Genomic DNA, 13,942 nt, shown 5'->3' on the forward strand with positions numbered 1-13,942 from the left:
AAAGGTATCAAACTGCATTATCTCTCGGGTTACTACGTATGCTCATCATATTACACATGCCTGCATGACTTCCTTACATCTATTTACATTTTTCTGTTCCATCCATTCGTCATATTCTTTTGTAGCTCCCTGCCAGGGCCGTGACGCAGTGATTTGATTTAACAACCTAGATTAAATTAAGAATTTAATTTTAAAAGAACATTTTTAAATGGAATATGTTAAGACTCTTGGAAGCAATGGAAATTGAACACACAGTTGGGCAATTCATTATGGATTCCATTAGTTATAGCATACCACGCACACACACACACTGGTGACTGACATGTATAGGCTGCAGGATCTTGTATTTGGCTGTACGTCAGTCAGCTGTAGAGAGGCTGGAAAACACAGTTGCGTGTTGTGGATATTCTCCAGTGGGGTGTATACAGAGTGATGAAAGCACATCAGGGCGGTGAAACAGAACAGAAACCAGAAGACTCTGTCATGTGACTGTGTTTGAACATGTATCCCCTTAAGCATGTAGGAAACCTGCTGATGGAAGAGGAATTTCCAATATATAATAACTGGAAATAAAAAAAAGAAACATATATTTATGCTTCTGGTCAAGTGGAGAAAAATCTTAAGTACACCAGTTTATCTGCCTGCAAAATTACCATCCATATAAAAAATAAAGACCTGGTTAGATACCAGCTAAAACATCAATAACCATTCCAAGGTTTTCTCAGAAGTTTGTTTTCCTTACTATTTGGAACATCCCAGGAATGTTATGCCCTGTCCCATGTTAAGGTCTTAATCTCTCTCCAAATCTCAGTGCACGTGAGGTCTGTAGTGGAGTGCATAATTTTAGCATTGCATGTCTATTGCCTCATGTTTTGCCATTTATAGCTCTACACAAAATCCTGTAGTGGCTTAGTGGTGCAGATTTATAGGGGGGCTACTAATGATGCTCTCTGAGATCACTACCTCTGGCTTTGTTTATACCATTATCTCTTTTGCAAAGATAATTGTGCTTCTATCAGAAAATAAAAGGGGGGTCCTGTGGGGCAAATGTAAATTGTTATAATCAGTCATTAGAACCTGTGTGGTAATGGACATCCCACGACAACAGGACCATTGTCATTCAGGATGTGTACAGAGGGGTGTGTGCGTGTGTGTCCCCGATGGTGACAAACATAGAGCAAAAAAAACTGAAGCAGATTGGACACCCATCAGCTCTTCAGTTTCACTGTGGCATTTATTTACCACCTCTATGGACTTCTAATAAATAGTGACCTTTCAGCACGTGTTCATGAACCTTTTACTCGCAGCTTCCTCTTGTCCTTCAATGTTTCTCCAATTATAATGTCATTGGTACAACAAAAGAGATAATTAGATTTTTCTTTAAAAAAAAAAAAATTAGCTTCACTATTCTTCCTCAGCTTAGTCTTACTTGGCCACCAAAGAACGTTACCCTTTGGTCTTTAACAAATAGTTATGACTGTTTATGTACTTTTTTTGCAATTTAAGAGTTATAACATTTGTTTATGAATAGATGGTCTGCAGTTTGTCATGTAAAACCATATTGGTACCTTTGTATTGATCAACAGAAATGTATGTCTGTTATTTGTCTGCTTTGAAGCCTATAAACAGACGGGCATGTTCACTGGTGTTGTGGTAATCCTCATAAAATGGTGATGTAAACTTACACTGACCCACTTGACCCACCGTGCAGTAGCTTGTATTGAGAGCTTTGCTAATCAAGTGTTAGATTGAACTCATATTATTTTGTAATGTAACCTAAAGAAGAACCGTTTTTGAACCTTGGAGAGCCCCTGTCCTATTATTATGGCCATAAAAATTTGTTGCATAAAGTGGGGATTAACTCTTTCATGTTGCTGCCTGTGGAGCAGCCTCCTGAGATAAATCACTACTATTTCAGCTACATGAAACACCAGCTGCATGGGAACACACTGTTCTAATTCAGCTGGGATGTTACAGTTCCCAGATCCAAGATGGTTTGAGTGGTGAGGTGACGACGTGGACCCATGGGGAGAGGGGTACACCCACGGACAAACAGGAGGAGCCAGCTATTCTTGGAATTTTGATTGAAAATTAATTATTCTTTTTGGGATTAAGGCTAAACATTTTCATAATATCAGAAAATGTTGGAATGCATGCAGGTACATTGTTGAATAGGTGATTTCGGTTCACCCAGGCTTGCTGAGCTCTGCTATGAAAGTTTACCGGAAGAGTGACACAATGCCAAGTGTACCCCAAAACACCCTTGTACATTAATGCACAGTCAGAGAACAGATTGTTTTGATGTTTGACAGGTCTCTGTGGAAACTGAGCTTGGCTTTGTATGGCCGCCTGGCCTGCTACTGAGCCTGTGACATCATCCTCTGGTTATTCACACCAGTGTCAACTCCAAGGAAGCAGAAACAGGAGAAGACTTGAGCTCCAAGAACAGCTGTGTGCCCCAAACACACTCACTTACATCTTTGCCTTTATGTCGCACAGCCCTGTTCATACTGACTTTCACCAATTGTGCACTGACACAATTAGTAATTGATTAACAGGCCTTATGTAATACTGCATCTCAAGCATAATCCTGATAAGAAAAAAAACTGATGCTCATTGCTACATTTAGAAAAAAAAAGGAAAGCAAAGTTTTAGGAATGAGGAAGCTGGAAAAATGAATTCCTTATAGAAAGCAGACAAATGACATTGTAGCTAGAATCAAATTAAATAAAATTAAATTTGATTGTTTTTATTTTTAATATTCATTGAGATTAATTGAGATTCAATATTATTCACCAAAAATATTAACAGATCACTTCTACTTTCTGTTTCTTTTCTGCAGAGTTAACATATAAAAGGTCAGATGTTCTGTGCTGACCACAGATACTCTAAAAATTTATTTCTTTATTTCTCATTTTTATGACAGTTAAATTAACTCCATTACAAATGTTCCAAAACACATAACAGATTAAATCTTTAAATAACTTTTAAGAATATACTTGGGGGAATATTCTCTGTATACATGTACTTGAGTTGAGTTTTTCTTCAGGTATTGCAGCGCCATCTAGTGGGAATAACAGTACATAGACCTAGCAGTTTTAGGACCCACACATTTTATTAGTTAAGACACAATATTAATTTTCCATTTTGACATTTTATTAAAGAGCAACAATTTTGAATGATATGGAAATGACATAAAACTTTGCAAGCTGATAAAATGAGCTGAAAAGATCATTTCACCTAAACAGTTGTCTTAGTTTTGAGTATATGAGACAGCTGTACGATTGGACACAATCCTCTGTGTAGTCACGTCCAAGTTCTAAGTGTAAGATTTTTTTATTTTAATGGCAGCAGATAGAAGACAGAAGTGTATGCTTACTATTAATATAACAAGAATCTTATTTGACAGTGATACAATCTGACTCATAAACAAATCATGTGTAAATTGTGTCAGTTTGTTTGCAAATGTCAACAAACTGACACAATACAATTGATGTCTGATGTCAATCAAACTGAGATGTTGGATTATCTTATCCAAGATTTAAAACTTTAAATTTTCCACTTTTCTTGATTTTCTATTTTTTTTAGAACCATTCTTTCATTGTCTATAATTAATGTACTATTTTCTGATGTGCTCCTTGAATTGTATGGTGGGCGAACTGACCGAACCATTAAAGTTAATGCATATCTACCATATTTACTGTCTGCATTAATTTTGTTTTTTAACTTAAGTCTATTTTTACACCCTTCTAACATGGAGACATTCAGACCTGCTTATTTTTTTCCCTATGTAACATAATAACAATTTGACACAAGGTTATTAACCTTTAGAAAACATGACCTAATCTCTGTGCAGTCTCTCACCTGACCTTTTTTAAATCCAAGAGGGACTTTTAAACACTGACATAAATACAACATAAAAAGTAACAATAATAATGATATAAAAAAATAACCAATGAAAATCCCAATAAAAACACAATATAGAAAACTGTGGACTGAGATAAAACTAAAGTACTGGAAAGATACCAAAACGTGAACATGATTTCTAATTACTTTACTTTTGCTTTCTTCTTGATAATTTCAATGATGGATGGAGCCTTCCGCTTTACACCTTGGAGCAAAACAAAGAAATAAAAACAAAAGAAGAAACAGAATTTAGTTGAAGCATGACTAATATAAAAGGACATAATGCTCCTGTATGTTTCTTGCAGTACCTTTGCTTTTGCTAGGTGACTCTGGGGATCTCTTGGCATAAGCAAGTTTCATCCTCTGAATATTTTTCTTGCTGATCACTTCGTGCTGTACAATGGGATGTGGGTAGTCTTTACCCACAATACATCCTGCTGCCTGCTGGATACTGCGTGGAGCTTTCCAAGGTTCATAGATATATTCTGCTGGGAACTTCTTCAGAAGAGGGAGGTACTTCCTGTAAACATAGGAGAAATGCTAAATCATTATAAACGATACATGTAATGAATGTGAATTGTTTAGGTAATACGTTTGGCTGATAGATCTTACCTGATGTAGTCTCCATTTTTGTCTGTCTTCTTCCCGAAGGCCACTGGAGAGTAAACCCTAAAATACTGGTGGAAGAAGGTGCTCGCTGATAGCCACTGCCAATTTCCAGCATTCAAAGCCCAGTCGCCATCTAATAAAAGCTGCTCAAACACCTTCATGAGCAGTGAGAAAATGTTACAGGTACCATACTGATTTAGCATATGTACTGCTGGACTCATGATAGAAAAAAAAAAAAAACACAAGTGTTGTGTATAGCTAATAATAATTACTATTAGTAGCAGTAGTATTGTAATATTTGTGATATTAGCAGCTGCAGCCTTTGCGAGCTGACCTTCTGCCCTTCTTCCCAGCTGATCCAGAGGTCTCCCCTAGTAAGGAAACAAGCAACAGCATGTCTGGCCAGGTGGTGGATCCAGCCCTCTTGCCTGAGCTGAGTCATGATAGCATCAATGAAGGGGTAACCAGTCCGAGCCTTTAAGGAGAGTGTGAAATAACAATGAATCATCTATGACACAGAAAATTAGATTACTCCACATTTAACAACAATTGCATAAGTACATCAACATGAAAACTCCTCTTCTCGCACCATCAATTTTCTCTAGAGACACTTCATTCAAGGACTCAATCTCAATACCTCTCTCCAAGCAGCTAGATAATCAGGGTTTGTGTCCCAGTCCACCTGAGTACACACGCTGTTACCCTCCATCTTGTTAAAGCTAGGAATGCCCAAACTGGCTGTGTAGAAGAACTCTCTCCAGAGTAACTGGCCATGCAGAGAAACTGGAGGATCTGAGTGTTTATTCTGCAAAAATCACACAAGTCAAAGACAAAGATTACTGCAAATACAAGCACATTGCACGTACAGTGTCTCACCACAGGAATCACACAAGGAAAGTATTTGAAGTGGCAATGATTAATTCAGTTTCTTTCCTGTTGAAATGTATTAAACAATACTACAGCATAATTTTCCTTACCATTATTAACTACAATATCTGTATGTAAAGTGCATCACTCACCCCTCTATACACCTCTGTGAGTCTCCACCAGAAGGTTCTGACTGATAAGCATCCAAAGGTGACATAGGGACTGAGAACAGTTGTACTGGGGCTCAAAGAGTTTGGAGAAGTCTGTGGCTTCTCAAAGGTGCAGACCCATTTCTGAAAGGCATACACAGAAATGTTTCAGAGAATGTAGGCATGTCTGTTGTTACAATCCTGCAAATAACAGGATGTAGATGTGAATCTAATTTACCGTTCTTTTCATATGTTCATCTAGTCTCCTGAGAGCCTCCTGTTCTCCTCCTGGAAACAGATCCTCTCCAAGAGGAGCAGTGTCCAGGCCGAGCTCCTCCAGTGTAGGAATCCCATATTCCTTCTCGTGGTTTTCTGAGGATGGTGTCTTTACATCTTTGACAGTGGGGATAGATTTAATCTAATCACTTCTAAATGTTGACATTTGCTTTTTAGATAAATGTCCATACATCATTGCAAATAACTTTGTCTGACAATTCAGTAACACTAGTCTGTTTTTCTGGTATTGTGATACCTTTCATATCGTCCATGGTTGGAGCAGGGATTGGTCTCTTAGGGGGACCAATCGTCTTCGCTATTGCTTGCAACTTGGTATAGGTAAGTGGGGGTTTTCCATTATTTTCCTCAATTATTCTATTAAGACAAAAAAACAAACAAACACACAGTCAAGAAATGACAACACAAGTAGCACAGAAAAAAAATCCCCTGTCTGAAAATGCTCAGCAAGATTTTTACCTTTCAATATTATAAAGAGTGTGTGAGACTTTGTAGATGACTTCAACTCCACGTTCTTTGGCCAGTGACGTCACTTTGCTGTCGCGCTGCAGGCTGTAGGGCTCTGTGTCATACTCATAGGTCAGCCTGGTTACTTTCCACTTGGTGAATAACTTGGGGAGCACATCTTCTGGCTTCCCTCTCACAACAAACAGCCTAAGTAGATTAAACATACCATAACATGACAATATAGGTTGATGGCAGCTGTCTGACTTTTTAAAAAGTGTTTAATGTTGCTGAGTGTCGACTGTGTCTCTACCTAGAGTTGAGCTTCCTGAGGCTTCCGTCAAGGTCCTTCAGCGCTCCAATGAGGAACCTCCAGCGGTTGATACCCACACACGCGTTGTTGTGGAGGTAAGGGTCCAGTATGAACACAGGGTACAGCTGCTTACAGTCCTTGAGAGCAGCCATCAAAGCTGGGTTGTCATGCAACCTGAGTCCCTTGCGGAACCAGTGAATACACGTGTGAGCCATACCTGCGGACACGTGAATCACAAACATAAGGCACCAAAACATCAAGTTAATGATCTTCAGTGAGCTTGTGTCAACGCGTCACATAAACTAAATTTTTAAAAGAACTGATGCTGTAGGTTAACATCCATTCCTCCTCTCCACCTCATGAATTTCAGTTAATGGAGAGCACATCCTTACACAGACACGAAACCTCAGAAATGTAAACGACTAAGAGTTAAGATCTTTAAAACTACGGTAAATACAGCACAAATCTTAAACCAAACAAAACAACATTACGTTTCACAAAACAATATGATGATTCCTTGGAAGTTCTGAGCATCCGCTTAAATTTACACTTCAGCGGCAGAACCTGCAGAAACCTCTAAACTGCAACTAACATGCAATGCAATAAATCAACGGTATGATAACTACAGGATATAATAACATTCAAACATTTCAAGCCAAAAAAAGAAAAACTTTACCTTCTTAGGGCTTTTCAACTTTGCGCGATTCAGATCAACTGCTGTAGAAAAATTCAGTGTTTGGTAACAATCACATTCAGAGTGTTACAAAACAGGAAGACGTGTTACGTCTGCAGCAAGGGCAGCCAACCAGAGCGAGGAGGCTTAGCAAAACCACACGTGGTGCGGCTGTAGCAGTTTGTCGGTTTATCCACCAGGTGGTAATGTCGGGCAGACAATAACCGAAGTTATGCTCTTATAATGTCACACTAACTCCATTTGCTGCCGATAATTATTAAAAGTTGTGCAATGTATGTGTGTATATTGCTTATTTAAATCATATATCTGAAGCTTACCTCAATCACTAACAATAGCACCACTTTGACAAAGTTCCGGGGAGGGTTTACTAAAGAGACCTCGTTTTTGCCTCTCTAAACCCGTCAGCTCATCGTAGCTCGCCGTGATCGTATAGTGGTTAGTACTCTGCGTTGTGGCCGCAGCAACCCCGGTTCGAATCCGGGTCACGGCATTGTGAAACAATGTCACGGCAGATGAGTTTCTTTTCGACTATGTAAGAAAAATATGTGGCTTCGTGATTATTTTTTAAAATTCCGGCCGTAAATGTGTACGACATGAAACAGGTCTAAAATACGTGGTAGTTCACTCGTTTCCTACCACTGGGAGTATTTTGGAAACCGTATCCAGCCACAATACAAAGGACTAGGGCCCTGTTTCCCCCATTGCTCCATTGTAATTACCATTAAGCACCCCCAGAGAGAGACGTGGTTGAAGAAATTTGAGTTTTCAGTTTTCTGTTTGGTCCAAACTCATCCAGCCGAGATCTTTCTCTGTACAATAAGCTGATCAGTTGTAGGATAATAAATACCGCCTGTCCTCCGCTGCTCGTGAGCAAGGCATGCCAATGAATTATGTTGGGTCGCACTCGGGCATAAAAGCAGGGAAATAATAAACAAAAAATAACTTGTCATTTAAAAATAGCCTGGCAGAAACACAGATACATAAATATTCTACTTTCTGATAAACAAAGTGCATTTGAGTTTAACAGCTTCGTCATCTATAAACAATGCGTCTCTCTGACTACATAATTAAAGACTGGAAACCAACCTGTGGAGGTGAAGCGGATTGAATGCTAAAATATGCTGTTGCCTTCACGTTCTGTCGGAAATATCCATTTTAACACACACAATAATAAATTAACTGGAAAATTTGGCACGTGAGGTGTGACGTTGAGCGTAAGTATGTTTCGGGAATGTTCAGCTGACGCATTTCTTCTTTTATTGCGTTAGTTATTCGTTTATCACCTTGAATTAACTGAGCAACTTCTAAAACAGGACAAAGCACCTGCCTGTTGTTTTACTTGTGAAGCTGTGTTATTATTCCATGTGGATTTAGTCACGACTTGCGGCAGCCTATCGGAATTTCGACTTCTGTTTTTAACTCTGCGAAGGCAGCATCAGTTCCCGCTCTGTTGGCTGACAGATTCGCCATTCATCAACCAGCCCGCCCAGCACCATTGAGAGCGGCATGGCAACGGCGGAGACGGGGGGAGAAGGTGTGGTGAGGGGGTGACAGTTTAACCGGACCAGAGAGGAGCAGCAGCAGCAGTTACAGCAGTGTTCCCACTTCTCATTGACTGGAGAAACGCAGCACCCCGCTCAGTCCGCGCTCACACACTAATAAAACGATGCACCACCGCCGCCTGTCTGCACACGCGCTGCCGCTGACCAGGTGTTGGAGCAAAGACCAGGGACGCCGTTAACGCCTCAGAACATAAACTTGTATGTATGTGCTGTGTGCACCTCTCTGTGGTCCCGTTCGCAGACGATCGAGAAGATGCTGAGCCGACTAATGAGCAGCAGCATCAGGAGTCTGGACAGGGAATGCAATTGCACCGTGAGGCTGCTGGACGACTCGGAGTACACCTGCACGATCCAGGTCAGTGGAGACCAACATTTCCTGTTTCTCAAATCACCTTGTTGCGGAGGACGTGCTTTTGACACGTAACAGGGTGGCGATCAGGTAAAGTGACGTTTTCACCGCTCGCCCGTCACATTCAATGTGATGCTTGCAGGAAACATTCAGATTAATAGAGGTGTCATCTACGGCAGGTCCAATCATCTTCACATTACACCTGATTGTATGTTTTATGGTGCAGCCTGTCATTGTGTAGCTGCGGATGTTAGGCTTTCGTCAGAGAGATACCTGTGTGGACATGCCATGATGAGCGCATGTGGTTCGTGCATTGCGTAGCAAATATCAAGGATGGCCAGATGACTCTATATGCCAACAGAAGGAATACACTAATGTTAAATAAATACAAAATAAAATATCAGCATGAGCTGTGTTTCTTGACAGCTTTTTGCATGCATTGATTAGAATGCATTATAAAACTAATCTGGATAATCTGATCTTGAACGATTTCAGTGGAAGAGACAGTCAGGATTTCTAGATTCTTTAGCTACATCAGCCAGTCTGGTTTTATCATAGAATGACAGAATGTTAGATGTTTATATACTAATTATGTTTATAGTTAGTGTAACCAACTCAGGTGTCATAGTCCCAAAGGTGGTTGACCTTCAGACTGACCTCATGTTTGGCTGGTAAACTGCACTTGTGATGAGAGGGATGTACATACATTTTTGCATTTGTGGTTGTTGTTTTGAGCCATTTAGAAAGTCTTTTATATCTGAGTCAGCTTTAACACAGAAATATTCTTTTCCAAATCTATAACGAGTATCATATTTACATTTTCAAAGAGTTCTGCAGCACAAACCTTAACGATCTAAAAATTGTTTGAGTTTTTAAAAATGTGAACATAAATGACAAATACATGGCTCCAAAAATTATTTCTCAGAAAATCTTATCTTATAGAAAAGGTAAAAAAACAGAAGCCAGTTTCTTTCTATTGTGTACTTTTGTGTCATTAACTGACATTGTAAGTAAAATAAAAATCACATTTTCCTTTAGTCTGAGTTACTTTAAATAAAATAAATTGGCACGAATAAAGGCAAAACATGATTGCAGTCAATAAGTGCAGTTTGTTTATAATGAGTGAATGCAGGAATAAGAGTAAGTGATTAATGTGCACTACCTCCTCTGTAAATCAAGTGTGTTTGTGTCTTTTGTGTTACTGCATACATTATAAAGTATGATTTGTGCGTCGTCTAACCTGGTCTTTGATTTGCTGGAGGTGCGTTTGATGCCTCTTACTGGAAGAGATTCCAGCGGTGCTGAATTAGAGATGACAGCAGAGAAAGGCCATCAACACCTGCTCATTTCTACGATCTGACAGCAAAGGCAAAGCAAGGCTTTCAGCATGTAACAACTTAAAGTGGCGGTGCTCAGGGGACAGATAAAATAGGGATTTTGTCAGTGTCAGGTCTTTTCCTATCTGTAAAAAAAATCAGCATTATCAACAAGTTGGGAGAAACATGAATGTTTTTCATTCAAATTATTCAGTTTTTTTAGTGTAGCATGTTGGTGAGTACTCGTTTAGATGACTTTGAGGCTGTCCTCATAGCTCAATACACATTACTGTTGAGAGAAAATGATGTGCTTTGTAGATGAATTGACTTTTGACCAGCTTGCCAATTTACCTGAGTGAGTTTTAACATTACTGTTTAACAAGCAAAACACCATGTACCATTTGTTGGGACGACATGGTGTCCTTGTGCTTTCTTTTAGTTTCAGCCTGTACTTTTTCCCCTTTGACTTCTAAACAGCTCCTTCCCCTGAGTGTGATTCAAAGTGTTTGGCTGTCAAGATATGCTGATCCCATCCTTTAAGCAACTGAAACCACACAGCAGGGACAGAATGCCTAATTTCTAGTGGAGCTTGTATTGAGAAGGATTAGCGCTCTTTTGGCGTATGTCATTATTTCCAGCATGGGAAATAATGACATACGCCATTATTTCACACTATGGGGCCCTTGATGAAGCACAACTGGTCTAAATGGAGACATAAATAGGATCATCGGCTTAATCAATCGTCTATTATTCACAACAACAATGCCATTTATTTGCTGACATCCGAATGGGTGAATGCAGTATTTAGGAAACTCTATTTTATGTCTTACACAAAGCATCTCTAAAGCTAAATAGACACTGGTGTTCACTTCATTTTGCATCGGAGTAAAGGACATTACAGTGTCCTTAGTGCAGGATGACATAATTGTGGGCTCAGGGAAATTGAGAGTGGATGGTAGCTGTCCTTTCCTGGCCCACCTTACAGAGGTGGCCCAGAATAAAGGGTCCTCGTGGGGCCCAGTGGTCACATTCTCCATTTAGCTCAATTAGCCTACACCTTTAACAGCTGCTGTTAGAGTGAAATAACATCTTTTGGGAACAATGGGAGATACAACCTCCATAATTGGGAGAATTTCTCAATGTGAAGACAAGCTAAAGTGGAGTAGGAGAAGGTGAAGGTGTCCTGTTGTTTTAACATGGACTTCTAACTTTGCCTGTCAGTTGGCCAGGCCTGCCTACAGTATAATCAGACTGAAGAACGGAGAACCATGTTCACTCATCTGTCCTGTTCTGACAAGACTGCCCTTCACAATATTCACAGACGTGGCACATCCACAGATGTTTAAGCCTCAGCTCATGACTGAGCAGTTTATGCAGGGAAAAATTAGGAAGGTAAATGGTTGCTGTAATGAAAAGGTGGAAGGTGGTGCTGAAAACCCCAAATTTTAAAGAATATCAAGTTCAGTAACCACAGGATCAGGACTGGGACCACCTGTTGCTTATGAACCCCATCAGGAAAACTTTGAGATAGTTTTGAAAAAGCAAAATTTCAGCATTTAAAGGTAGAAATGGCCGTGCAGAAGGAGTAACCTAATGGACATATAGAGCTGTGCAGTTAATTGGATTTTATGTTCAGTTACATTGTGTAATAAATCCAGTGTTCCCCTTTTCATTACAGTTGAGACTTACTTTAAAGGCTAAAAGGTCAAATTCACTTTCCACAGGCTGCTTAAGATTTACTTTAGATTTAGCCAAGATAGAAAGACATTGGTTCAGCTGAATTCAGCTGTTTAGAAACACTGTGCTCAGAGTGACTATAGCTACACTACCAGTCAAAAGTTTGGGCACACCTCCTTTAATGGTTTTTCTGTTTACCTTGTAGATTCTCACTGAAGGCATCAAAACTATGAATGAACACATAGAATTATGTAGTAAAGAAAAAAATGTGAAATAACTCTAAACATGTTTTATATTTTAGATTCTTCAAAATAGCCACCCTTTTCTCTGATTACTGCACAGTCTTGGCATTTTTTCGATGAGCTTCATGAGGTTGTCACCTGAAATGGTTTTCCAACAACCTTGAAGGTGTTCCCAGAGATCCTGAGCACTTGTTGGCCCTTTTGCCTTCGCTCTGCGCTCCATCTCATCCCAAACTATCTCCATTGGGTTTAGGCCATGTGACTGCGGAGACCAGGCCATCTGGCACAGCGCTCCATCATGTTCCTTCTTGGTCAAAGAGCCTTTACACAGCCTGGAGGTCAATGTCCTAAAACTAAATGCAAACCCAATGGGATGGCATATCACTGCAGGATGCTGTGATAGCCATGCTGGTTCAGTGTGCCTTCAGTTTTGGAGAAATCCCCAACAATGTCACCAGCAAAGCATCCCCACACCATCACATCATTCCTTGTGTTTCAGGGCTCAACCAAATCTCTTCTGCTTATTGCTTTTCCTTAGTAGTAGTAGTAGTTTTTTTTTAATCAGCTATTTGTCCATAAAAGCCTGATTCATGCAGTCTCCTCTGAACAGTTGATCTAGAGACATGTCTGCTACTGGAACTCTATGTGGCATTTATCTGGGCTCTAATCTCTAACACTTGATGGCTTTGCGACTGCACTTGGGGACACAAGTTTTTGCAAGTTCTTAAAGTAATGATAGACTGTTGTTTCTCTTTACCTAGCTGATTGGTTCTTGCCATAATATGAATTCTAACTAATAGGGCTGTCAGCTGTGTACCAACCTGACTTCTGCACGGCACAACTGGTGGTCTCAAAACTGGAAAGGCACACCTGTGAAGACAAAACCATTTCAGGTGACTACATCATGAAGCTCATTGCGAGATGGCCAAAGGTTTGCAGTGCTGCCAACAAAGCAGAGAGTGGCTACTTTGAAGAGTCTAAAATATAAAACATGTTTTGAGTTATTTCATACTTTGTTTACTACATATTCCACATGAGTTCATCAATAGTTTTGATGCCCTCAGTATGTATTGTCACAACCTGGCTCAAAGAATGTGACAAGGATAAGGGAGACCACACCACTGGCTGTCACAGTATCTACAATGTAAATAGTCATGAAAATAAAGAAAAACCATTAAATAACAAGGTGTGTCCAAACTTTTGAATGGCAGTATATATGGAGAGGTATAGCTTGTATAACCTGAGAAAGCTTTAGTATTACTGGAACCAGTCCTTTTATTCTTAGTGATCTTTGGCCAAATATAAATCGACTGGATTTATGATTTTATACACTTTACCAAGTTCTATTGCTGTTTCCTTTAGGGGTATCCACAATGAACCATCTGCCTTCATCTCATCCTATCCCTGGCATCCTCCTCTATCTCACCAATCCTCTGGATGTCCTCCGCATCCATTAATCTTCTCTGAGGTCTTCCTTTTTTCCTCATGCCTGGAAGCTCCATATTCAACATCCTTTGTCC

General features: G+C 39.8%; 2 protein-coding genes and 1 non-coding gene across 4 annotated transcripts in view; 2 read left to right on the forward strand and 1 right to left on the reverse strand.

The window, feature by feature from the left end:
- Positions 1 to 3,096: 3,096 nt before the first annotated feature.
- On the reverse strand, positions 3,097 to 7,356 carry cry5 (cryptochrome circadian regulator 5). The gene is made up of 11 exons (XM_026172216.1): positions 7,259 to 7,356; positions 6,583 to 6,799; positions 6,285 to 6,479; positions 6,064 to 6,182; positions 5,770 to 5,924; positions 5,535 to 5,675; positions 5,153 to 5,320; positions 4,850 to 4,990; positions 4,519 to 4,670; positions 4,215 to 4,426; positions 3,097 to 4,111 (listed from the first exon to the last, which is right to left on the reverse strand). The coding sequence occupies exons 2-11, from the start codon at positions 6,795 to 6,797 to the stop codon at positions 4,050 to 4,052; spliced, it is 1,560 nt and encodes a 519-aa protein (XP_026028001.1). The 5' UTR covers positions 6,798 to 6,799; positions 7,259 to 7,356; the 3' UTR covers positions 3,097 to 4,049.
- Positions 7,357 to 7,694: 338 nt separating this feature from the next.
- Positions 7,695 to 7,766, forward strand: trnah-gug (transfer RNA histidin (anticodon GUG)). The gene has a single exon. It is a non-coding gene; the product is annotated as a tRNA-His (tRNA).
- A 729-nt stretch (positions 7,767 to 8,495) lies between these two features.
- Positions 8,496 to 13,942, forward strand: part of LOC113024921 (FERM domain-containing protein 5-like) — an 86,147-nt gene continuing 80,700 nt past the window's right edge. For both annotated transcript variants that reach the window (XM_026172228.1, XM_026172232.1), the window contains exon 1: positions 8,496 to 9,193. In XM_026172228.1, coding sequence (XP_026028013.1) covers positions 9,092 to 9,193 — 102 coding nt within the window. In that variant the 5' untranslated portion in view covers positions 8,496 to 9,091. The remainder of the gene's footprint in view (positions 9,194 to 13,942) is intronic.

The sequence above is a fragment of the Astatotilapia calliptera genome, chromosome 1, assembly GCF_900246225.1.
Source record: "Astatotilapia calliptera chromosome 1, fAstCal1.2, whole genome shotgun sequence".
Lineage (NCBI taxonomy): Eukaryota > Metazoa > Chordata > Actinopteri > Cichliformes > Cichlidae > Astatotilapia > Astatotilapia calliptera.

Coding starts and splice junctions, on each gene's coding strand:
- cry5 (XM_026172216.1), bottom strand. CDS start 6,797: ATGGCTCACACGTGTATTCACTGGTTCCGCAAGGGACTCAGGTTGCAT. Junction 6,183..6,284: donor ACTCTTTATAATATTGAAAG/GTAAAAATCTTG, acceptor TTGTCTTAATAG/AATAATTGAGGAAAATAATG. Junction 4,991..5,152: donor ATCTAGCTGCTTGGAGAGAG/GTATTGAGATTG, acceptor CTCTCCTTAAAG/GCTCGGACTGGTTACCCCTT.